Source organism: Castanea sativa, chromosome 7 (assembly GCF_040712315.1).
Source record: "Castanea sativa cultivar Marrone di Chiusa Pesio chromosome 7, ASM4071231v1".
Classification (NCBI taxonomy): Eukaryota; Viridiplantae; Streptophyta; class Magnoliopsida; order Fagales; family Fagaceae; genus Castanea; species Castanea sativa.
Genome location: NC_134019.1, coordinates 12,585,919 through 12,597,496, shown reverse-complemented (window position 1 = coordinate 12,597,496; position 11,578 = coordinate 12,585,919). Strand labels below are relative to the sequence as shown.

Below are 11,578 nucleotides of genomic sequence, written 5' to 3'. Positions count from 1 at the left end.
GAGGTAGATCCTGAAATTCGTAGGAATTTAGAGCGTAGAGGTTGGTTACGACTCTTAGAGGTTGAGCATACCCCTTTGGCTACTTTGATTAGAGAATTCTATTCGAACCTCTTTGTCCACTTCGATGATTCCAGCATTCAGTTTATGAAGTGTTGGATAAGGGGTGAAGAGTATGTCATTACTCCAGAGGTAATGGCATCTGCTCTTGGTGTACCTTTGGTATAACAGCCTATGTATCCTTACACAGAGTCTTCTCCTCTCAATGATATTATGTCACTCATTACTAGTACTTCCATTAGTTGGGGTACTGATCCTCGAGTCACCTCTCATGAGCTTACTAAGCTCAATTATTTGTTTTTTAAGAGATCTCATCGTAGTCTTTGGCCCATTTCACATGTCCATATTATTTTCGTTGAGAGATGTATGTTCTTGTACGCTCTCATCACTGATGCTCCTATGAGTTAACCACCCTTTTCATTCATCCTCTTGTTGAGGTTCATAGGAGTAGTGCAAAATCCCAAGGTTTGTTCTTCCTAGTTTTTATTCATAGGATTCTTTTAGATTTAGGTTAAGATGACTTTCCCGCATCCGAGCCCGTACATATCATAGCTCCCACAGGTGCCACCTTCCTTAGGCAAAGGGCTGCTCAGTTAAAAGCAAGCTCTAAACGCTCTCGTGTCGAGTCATCTACAGGTGATGCATCTCAAGCTCCTCCTTCTGGTGATCCTTCTGCTAAGGCTTTTGTGGACCCCACATCTGCCATGGATCCTCCACCATCTACATCTAGTGACTCTTCCTTGCGTGCTATGTTGGATACAGTTCTCACTGATCAGGCTACGCACGGATAGCTCTTATTGGATGTGCTTAATGAGGTTGCAGCCTTAAGAGCAGATTTGGCAATTGCTAAAGGTTCTACTCCACCAGCTCTACCCTCTGATAAGCCATGATTGCCCTTTGGCAATACGTCACAAAAAGGGGGAGTACATAAAGATAGGGGGAGAGATTTTTTTTTCTTTCTTTTGGCTAGATTGTATCTAGGAGACACACATGATATGTATTTTGGTTATTTTGGCTTTGATGTATTTATTTTTCTTATGGGTTGTATATGTTAGGGGGAGACATTGTTGTTTTTGCTTTTATGTTTTATTTATGTTTCTTGTTTCACATATGGTACATTGATTTTGATTTAGATTATGAGGTTATTCATGGTATATGTCTTTTATTTTATGTTTTGTGAAATTTAGAAGTTTATTTTGTTTTATTTGTATTTTCCACACATGTGTCTATGTTTTTGTTTAGTGTTTCAGGAATTTACAAATTAATTCAGTCGTGGCTACTATCTGCTTTTGCATAGATAGATAGTAGTTAGGTTGAATTGTGATTAGGCCTTTTAATTGATTGGGCTGTTTTACTTTAAGCATTTTACTTTTTGTAATGTGTTTTGTCACGGATTGCCAAATGGGGAGTTTGTTAGGTTCTAAGACTTTAAGAGCTAATGTATTAGAACTTTAATGTGTATTGTGTAGACAAACCATGATCAAAATGTAGAGTCTAGGTTTAGGCTTGCTCAAAGTGTGGTTTAATGTAAAATTGGAATCGAGTGATTGCAAGATTTATTGGACAAAATCTGCAAGGCTCGATCGATTGAAAATTAAACTCAATTGATCGAAACTCGTGTAGATTTAATTTTCTGCAGAAATTCCAATTCAGCCCAAGCCCATATGACGTGTAAGGTTAAGTGTTTTACTTGAAGTATAAAAGGAAAAACCCTAGCTACGTTTTAGAAGTCTTTGGAGAGTTGTGTGTTGAATCTTCTGTGAGATCTAGAGGTGTTTACCTTCATACGCACACATAGAGTTGTCAAGATCAAGATTCGCTTCAAGAACTTGATGATCTCTTCAGTTGCTGCATATAGAACTTTAAAGAAGATTTGAAACCTTTGAGTGGAGTCTCAAAGTCACAAGTAGGAGAACCTGTGGTTGTTGCAAAGGTCAAGGAAAGAAGTAGTCCGTGGACTCGGAGCTGTCACATGGTTATGGTAGTAAGTTTTCTACTCGAGGTAGCCATAGGATGTTAGTGGTCTAAGTTCTATTGTAAAAATTTCAATTCTTTCATAGTGGATCTGTTTTTACCTTGAGAATAGCTAGGTTAAATCCTCCCTAGGTTTTTTACCGATTAGGTTTTCCTGGGTCATCATATCATGGTGTACTTTATATTTCCGCATTATTTGCATGATATGATATTATTGTGCTAACCTAGAACTAAATAATTTATCTAAGTAACTACTTGGATAAATAACTGGGTTAAACAACTTGTGTTAAGGGGTCTAAAAACGTACACTTTTCATCACCCCACTACTATCTACCTTAATATCACTCTTACTCTATCCTTTTATCTTCCTTTATTTTTGCCTCTTCTTATTCTCACTCTTATTTTGTTCTTAAGAACAATAATTGATAAATAAATTGAATTTCATTTCATTCAACATATCATATAAATGATTAAAATTCACATAAATTAGAATATACCATATAATTGGAGAACAATAGAGAGATATTATCTCAATGATGCTTCAAGGTAGTCTTATGACATCAAGAGCAAATTACCATTAATTCTTGAATGTTTTTAGATGGCCGGGGTTGAGTTGTGGTGTCATTGTGATAGGCCAAAAATGTATTGACCCCCAATGATGGATTAAGTTGATTAATTAGCCAAGTTTATTAATTAATCAAATTAACATGCAAACGCGTGGTAACATAAACAAATCACCAATAAACTAAAGTGCAATGAAAAATAAATTGACACGGTGATTTGTTTACGAATGAGAAAAACCTCCAAGGCAAAAACTCCACTAGGTGATTTTAAGGTCACCACTCCCGAGAATCTACTATTATCACAACAAGCGGTTACAAGTAAAGGAATCCCAGTACCTTATACCAACCTACAGTTGAACCCTTACCCCAATACCCAATTGGACTTGTTCTGTAATGACAATCTTTCCTTTTGATGCACAGCTCCCAGTACGTGACTAACTAGTTTAATGCGCGAATCCTAGTACGCGGCTTACTCCTTTGTACGAATCCCAGTATGTGACTAACTCCACAACAACCCTTTGATTGTTATAGTTGATTTGTAGCAGCTTCACATAGAAACACCAATAAGATCTTCAATGTTGGTGCAAGAGACTTTGCTTGGTTACAAAACCCAAAGGGGTACAAGAAACACAGCAAGAACTCTTTCTTCTGTAGGAGGAGGCTAGGGCTTCAAAAAGCAAATCTTATGAAGCTCTCTAGGGTTAGGTTTTTCTATTTCCACCTCCTTTAAATAGGAGCTTAATGGGCTCTCATATTCCAAATAGGTTTACACAAATCTTGGGCTTTCCTAGTCCAATAAGAATTATACAAACCCATAAACAAATAGTCTTTTAGAGTAAAAACGTTGCTAGCTATAATCTGAAACTCGTAAGCTCAATTGATCGAGACATTTGTCGAGACTTAATGAATCTCGAGAGATCGAGCTTCTGTCGATGAGGTATTGAGACCTGCAGTTTGCAATTTTCTTGAGCAGTTCACACTTTTCTTGAGCAGTTCTTGAGTAATCTTCATGTCTTCAATTTAACCACTTGTAATGATTGCCTTGAACCTACTTAGATTTACCCAAATACAAGTTAAATGCGTTTTGTGAAAGGATATGCCAGTTACATAAAAATATGTCCCCAACAATCTCCCCCTTTAGAAATCCGTGACAAAACCACAAGAGTACATTGAATGTCCTAGAAAACATTCTACTCAAGATTACAGAATAAATAAGCCTAGTCTAAAAGATCTGAACCTTAGAAGTTGCCGCAAGAAGAAGGTTCGGAATCTTGACTTAGCCTTAACTTGTCTTTCCTAAAAGGCACTAAACAAAACACATCAAAGTACCATGTGGAAAACAATGACAAGTTAAATAAACAAGAAACATGTGTATAAAAAGAGAAAAAAAGCAACACATGTGAGAAAAAGAGTGAAACACATACATCATCACATATACCACTTGATAAGCATCATGTATGTAAAAATGGTTACAAAACCAAAAGATACACAACACAAAAAAAATATTAATATCAATGTGTATTAAACTAACTCTCCCCCTAAATTAGTTACATCAAAAACTTTCTTTCCTTTAACATGAAGTTCTCCTCCTAAATCTATTACTCCCCCTAAGGAATGACATTCACTTCTCAAATTTCTCCCCCTTTTTGACACTATTGTCAAAGGGCATAAAAAGCCAAAAGACTTGACTGGAGATAAATAGAAAACTAATAGAGAGGGAACCAGGAGAACAAGGAACCATAGACTAGCAAGAAAAAGAAAAACAAGATGCTATGGACACAAAGGGAGAAAAAATGCAAAACAAAGAAAAAAATGAAATGCATACAAGGGTATCTCGACCGATCGAGAGGTGTCGAAAAGCTATCAAGAAGAAGCCAACCTCGATGGATCGAGAAGGTATTGAGGAGCTATTGAGAGGTCAGGAAGTTTCTCAATCGATCCACCAGCTATCGAGAGGTGTCGAGATTGTGATAAGATGCAACTGAAGAGCTCGACAGATAAGCCAGGTATCGAGAGGTGTCGAGAAGGTATCAAGAAGGCTTAAAAACAGTTTTTCATGAAGGGAAAAACATAGATATGAATGCAATCAAACATGCAACTCAGCCAATGATCTAACCAACATTTTAACCTCTTAAAACATCTTTCAATCAACAAAGAGTTAAGCATTTAGCTCCAAAAATACACATACACACACAAAATAAGTCTAACCAATTTTATATTTCAAAAACAAGTTAAGACAGTTTAGTGAGCATACATCAACGCATGTAAACATTGTGATGGCCAAATCACATTGTACCTACACATGTATCAAGAGTAGCAAAGAATATTGTGTGCTGTGTGAAAAACATCGCAAGATTGCATGAGTGTCTCAAGGTTATGACGATTTGAGATATGAGAAAATCACTTTAACTCACACACAATCACGAATTACTGGATCTCCTGTCTCCGTATTGATAAGTAATCCCATATAGGGATTGTATCTGTCTTTTGTTCCTTCATAAACTCTGTCTGCTTCTCCAAAACTTTCAGACCATATAGCTTTATAAGATAGCCATATGTCGTCTGTCATGTCTTCTATTCTGATAAATGTTGTAGAGACTAATACTTTGAAAAGGTACATCTAAGAACTTGTTATGACTTTATGTGTTAGTATATTTTGTGGGATTTCAGGGGGTAAGGTTCTAATGACAAGTCTTGTTTTTTGCTAAATCTTAGGGTAGAGCTTTGAAAAGCTTGTTCCCATAAGATAGCTTTTAGGAGACTATGATTCTGTCTTTGTGGAGCTTGAATCTCCAACCTCCTTTCTAGGGAGTTGACAACCAGATGCTTCAATAAGTGCACTGGTGTTGCTGAGTAGTGGTATAAGAGTAGCCATGATGATCAAGGTAACTGGAATTCATAAACTTTACAAATTCTACCATGATTCTATCTATGTGATAGTGAAAAATTCATGCAATGAACAGAGAATAATTTATGCAGAAAAGAGAGAGGACAACTTTTTTAAATAATGCTGAATAGAAACAATTTTATGTAGAATGCTAGAAACTGTTTACGCAGAAAACAGTGAACAATTTTTATGAGAAAACAATGAATAGTTTTAATTAATGCAGAAAAAAAATTTTATGAATGTAGTAAGTAGATTCAAATAAACAGTAAACATGATGTGCAGATAGCAAATTTTATTAATGTAGAAATAGATTTTATCAATGCAGAAAAATAGATTCAATTATTGTGAAATTCAAACATTAAAAAGCATTCAAATTGGCGTTTAAATTTAGAAAACACAATTTCACTAGGTGTTTTATGAGAAAAACAGTGAACAATTTTTTAATTAGTGAACAAAGAATAATTTACGCAGAAAAGAGAGTGAACAATTTTTTAAATAATGCTAAACATAAATTAATTTTATATAGAATGCTAGAAATAGTTTATGCAAAAAACAGTGAACAATTTTTATGAGAAAACAACGAACAATTTTAATTAAATAGGGAAATTAATTCATATTTTGAAATTAAAATCTTTATATTTTACAATGCTTCTATTTAAATAAATAAAAACATAAAAAAGCTACTTATTGTTATGTTTATGTTTATTTGTCGAGTACCCAAAAAAAAACAAAAAAAACAAAAAAAAGTTATAAGGAACTCGAGTTTAATAAACTCAAGTTCCTTACAAGGTACTCGAGCTTGGTCAGCTCGAGTACGATAGAAATAAACATAAACATAAATTTTTTTATAATAGTTACTCGAGCCTAGTATACTCGAGTACTGTGTTGCACGGAACTCGAGTTTACCAAGCTCGAGTACCACATTATTTTTTTTAATCGCATAAATTTCAGCTCAGTAGTGCTACGGTGGTAGAACTAATGAGGAACTCGAGTTTCATAAACTCAAGTACCATTTGGAACTCGAGTTTCTGAAACTCGAGTTCCAGAAAAGTGGTATTTCCCTATTGTGGTATTTGGCCATTTTGGCCTTTATACATGACAATGAACAGTAAAATTTCCCATGGCCGAAAATGAGTTGCCACTTGCCAAGAAGTCATAAAATAAAAAGAAAAATATTAGCATAAAAGAAATAGAAAAGAGCTCATCATGGTCTTTGACTTTAAGACCAAATTACAAGGAACACATATAACTTACAAGTGAGAAAGGTGCTGTAGTTTGACAAGGGCTTCAACAGAGTGGACTAGATTGACTGGAGTTGTGAGCTAGAGTTATGTGAATTCACAGCTAAAGAATAATGTAGCTGCTGATTGCAGAGCTAAAAGTCAGTCAACAATTAAAGTGCGTTAATAATTTATATGAAAGACAAAAGAGAGATTTCCAGTTTTTAGTTTCTACACACGGTTTATGCTTTGATGCTTTCGGTCCCCTCAACGCGGAAGGAAATTTTAACTTTTTAAGAGAAGAAGAGAGAGATAGGTTATTTTTTTGGATTTTGCTAATGTGTGCTCTTAGGGCACACATTAACCAGACTTTTTTTATTTTTTTTATTTATACAATTGACAATATATAACCACACCTTGAAACCACTTGGCTCCATGAACCCTTTAAGCCTTTAAAAGCTTGGGGAAGTACAACATTTTTTTTGTAATAATAATAAATTAATAATATGTTAGGGTATTTCAATACAGAATGATGTAAAAATTGCATATATATGCTTGTTTCGTCTTGTGCAGCACATATCTACATATTTTTTGTAGTATAATTCTGACCATATTTGATGACAAAATCATAAAATACAGTTTTTTTACTTTCAAATTTTGCCTTTAACTATCAATTTGAATCCCTAAAATTTTAATATGATCCTTAAAACTCATTCTTCGTCTAGTAACACTAGAAAATGCTGGTGTATTAAAAAATAAAAATAAAAAACCATGACTTTCCTCGTCCCTAAATTATGACCATAATGCAAAAAATGCTTTTACGCGCTACTGACTACCGGGTCTGAGACGTTGGCCCTTGGGGATGGACCTTTGCAAGAAACTTCCTTAAAATTACATGGACATTAACTTTTATTATAATTGTTATTATTATTTTATTTTTTTATTGCTGAGTGGCAAGTTGCTTTTGGAATACCAATCTCATAGGCCATTTCTTTTTCTTTCTTTTTTTAAGTATTTTTCAAAAATATTTGTTAAAATAACAGTCTTTAAAAGTTTTTGCCTTTTGGAGTTTCGGAGATGAAGGGCCCACAAATTATGATTTTTTTTTTAAATTTCTTTTAAAATATAATCATATTTTTAAGTATTTTTTAAGAAAATTATCATTCAATCCACTCAAACTTTTTAAACATTTATATTCCTTTTAACCTAAGCAAATTTATAGAATACTCAAACAAATTATATCATAACCCTCCCAATATATACATCAGGTGATGATACATGTGATAGATTATAATTTTAGAACAAGAGGTTTTTGTGAAAAATGTAGGGCCTGTTTGGTTTAGGCTTGTTTTGAGTGATATCACTGGGAACTCATCACTGAGTTATGAAAAATCATGGGACCCGCACCAGTTTGGTTGTTTGGCTTGATTTCCACCTTGGTTTTTCAACACTCAAAACACACAACTTTTGAGTAAGAGTGATGAAAATTGAAAACACCAAATTGGTGTTTTTAGTTTCTGAATTATGTAACTCAGTGGCAGTTGTGTAAATTTTTTACATTTGTGGGACCCATTTTGTTACCTCTCTCTCACTGTTTTCTTTCTCTCTCCACCCGTTCTCTATCACTTCTCCTTCTTCATTTTTTTTTTCTATTACCGTTGCAAACAACCAGCACCACCACAATAAACGCAGCGTCAATCCACACCACCGAAACACCAAAATCAACCGATTCAAGCCACGCCGACCAAATGCCGACCCATCTCTAAACACCATTGAAACACCAATTCAAGCCATGCTGTGATCCATAGCCCAATCTCCAACATAACCCAACCCCAAAAACCCAATCTTAAACCCGATCTCCACCGTAACCTAGCCCCAAAAACCCGATCAACCCACCATCACCAATCCGAACCCACCACTGAAACAACCCACCACTTTAAACCCAATGACCACCGGTTCAAACCAACCAAAAACAACTGAGAAAGAAACAGAGAAGAGAGAAAGAAAAAATCAAATACAGATTGAAGAGGGGAGAGACAGAGAAAGCTGAGAAAGAAACAGAGAAGAGTGGAAAAAAAATCTAGTGTGAAGAAGGTAGAGACAGAGAAAGAGAGAGAAAAAAAATTTTGATAGGAAAGAGGAGAGTCAGAGAAATGAAAGGTAAGAAGTGAAGGAGGAAGATTTTTTTTTTGTTAATATACGCGGGTAGCAACAGTAGCGTGTCAGTGGTGGGGTCCATGATTTTGGGGAAAATGTGTAGAGACCAGAGCTGAGTTAAAGGTACCAAACAGTGGGTTTGAAAAATTGAGGTATTTTAAGTGATGGATGATGAGTGATAAGAATTGAGAATTGAGTGATAAGAATTGAGAATTGAGTGATGATAAAATTTAAACCAAGCGGGCCTGCAATATGTCTTTAACATTGATTCCTTTCTTATTATGTCATTTAAATTTCAATTGATTTCATCACATATTTGTGATTTATAATTGATTTAATCATAATCTTAGTGTTACCTACTATTAGCAAATTGTTAAAGAAGTATTTCATACTTTCATATAATATTCATGTAGTGCACATAAATCATTGAGCACATGACATGTGATTTTGGAATATATGTGTGTATATATATATATATATATATATATAATATTTTTTTATCTAAAAATTCTAAATAAAAAGTAATATATAAAATAACTAAAGTTGAAAATGAAAAAAAAAAAAAAAAAACCATACACATAGCAAATTGTAATTGGTGGAATATAAAGTGGCGGTACACAATAAGTATTATAGAGGACTTGTCTTTTTTTATTTTAGGGTTGAGGCAATTGCTCAAGAATATAAATTTTTTGTACCATTTTATGTGTTCCAGTTTATGTTTCTCCAATCACAATTCATTATATATTTGATCAACTTTTCTTATAAATAATCAAATTTTAAAACAGAAAAAAAATAAACACATAACAAGTTGTAATTAGTAAAAAACAAAAAAGATACAAAAGATTTTTATTCATTGCTCAGGGATTGAGCCGGCATTGAAAGCTAAATAACTAAATAAAATCTGATTGGCTTATTCGTAGAAAGTTCGAGGAAAAAAAGAAGAAGATGAAGAGCAGCTCTAGTTGCTCCTACTGAAAGAATGCTAGGCCAAGTTTGGCCAATAACGCTAGCCTGAGCTGCTCTTGTGTGTAAAATCTACTTTGCATGTTCACCACAGCATGTAGCATCATCAAATCGTTCACCACTGTCCAGGTCGCATTGTACACATCTAACTCTAGCTCCATCAACGCCACCATTAAGGTCGAGGGTGAGTGATTCTTACTACATTGGATCAAAATCGTCGCATTCCTTCCCGCTATCCCCAAGTTGATATTATTCACCAAGCTCTCCAATTGCTTCTGCAAGTACTCCCTATGGCACTCCGAACTCTGGTGCTTACCCTTCAGCTCGTTTATATACGTTTTCGTGCTGTCGAGGAGGCATTCCACGCTCGTTTTTGAATTGGCCGGAACCATGACTCGAAGCATATGTATCAGCTGCTTAATCTGATCTCTGCTCAGCCTTTCTTCTACTCGATTCAGAGGAACTCTTTCAGGTTCAGACAATCGGATTGAAGTACTCTGTTGGATTGATTCAGTATGCAGGCTATCCGAACTGTTTGTATGCGACTTGGTTGGCTGGAAGATTGACTGTATGGGATGAGTCTGTTGTGGTTGTAGGTTTCTTTCATTGGATTCTGAACTCTCAGACTGAGACTTGGTTGGTGGGAAGACTGACGCTACGGAATTAGAGGATTGTGGAATTGTTTCATTAGGTGCAGAACCAGAAGACTCAGAATTGTTTGGTGGAAAGATTGAAGCTATGGAAGCAGTAGCTTCTGGAACTCTACCTTCACTAATTGGTTTACTAGGCTGAGACATGGTAGGTGGGGCAATTGATTACATCAAAGAACCCAAAGGTGGATAATTTGTAAACACAAACAGTTTCTAAACATATCTTTCAACTGCGTCCATGATTTTCATCTCCCTTCAAATGAAAACACACATAATCAACAATTATGAAACCAAATAAATGATGAATTTCAATTATCTCATTCAACTAAAAGTCTAAAACTTGCTTTTAAATCATTACCTCATGAGTGGTTCTAGCCTTATTGGTTCCAACAGACTTTGACAGCATCTGGGGAAGATTGGTGTTTAAGTACTAAACTAGTAAGGATCCACATATGGAGTTGCCGTGCATATCAATAATAGAAAAAAGGAATCGTACATATAAAAGCAAAAGGCAAGCCAAGTGATCAAAAGTCTTCCACCAATTAAAGAAAGAAAAAAACAGACCAAGACAAAAGTAGTGAAAATTTACTAGAAAATATCTCACTCTATAATATTTTTACAATATTTTCGCAATAAATTTTAGGTTGTAAGTTGTTTATTAGTTCTAATTTAAACTTACCAATCAAATTAATAACTTTTTTCCAATCAATAATAGTTTATCATTTTGTTTAAAAAATGTCATAAAATATTATAAAAATACATTTTCAAAAAATTATAGCTAGATACCTCTTTGATATTTCGTTGCAACTCCCTTCCAATTTTCTCGAGAGTTCGCGCGCGGGGGGGGGAACGTACTCATTGACTCATTCCCAAAACGCCAAAAAATTAGGTTCGTTTATTGGAATTGTAACCTAGCTTTTATTTATATATTGTAAACTCCTTTTTGTAATAGATTTGTCTTAATTGGGATGAGTCATTTTTGTAGTGGTTTTTTGGTTTTATTTGTCAAACGTTCTCCATCAATTTTCCTTTCGGTCACCATATCCTGTGTTATCTATTTTTTATTTACAAATTTGGTGGCTTGCTGGTTTAATTGGTTAAATATGC

The 11,578-nt window shown here is 34.6% G+C and overlaps 1 protein-coding gene across 1 annotated transcript; it reads right to left on the bottom strand.

Moving 5' to 3' along the window:
• Positions 1–9,818: 9,818 nt before the first annotated feature.
• Positions 9,819–10,935, bottom strand: LOC142642311 (transcription factor MYC2-like). The gene is made up of 2 exons (XM_075816671.1): positions 10,830–10,935; positions 9,819–10,724 (listed from the first exon to the last, which is right to left on the bottom strand). The coding sequence occupies exon 2, from the start codon at positions 10,616–10,618 to the stop codon at positions 9,827–9,829; it is 792 nt and encodes a 263-aa protein (XP_075672786.1). The 5' UTR covers positions 10,619–10,724; positions 10,830–10,935; the 3' UTR covers positions 9,819–9,826.
• Positions 10,936–11,578: the final 643 nt, after the last annotated feature.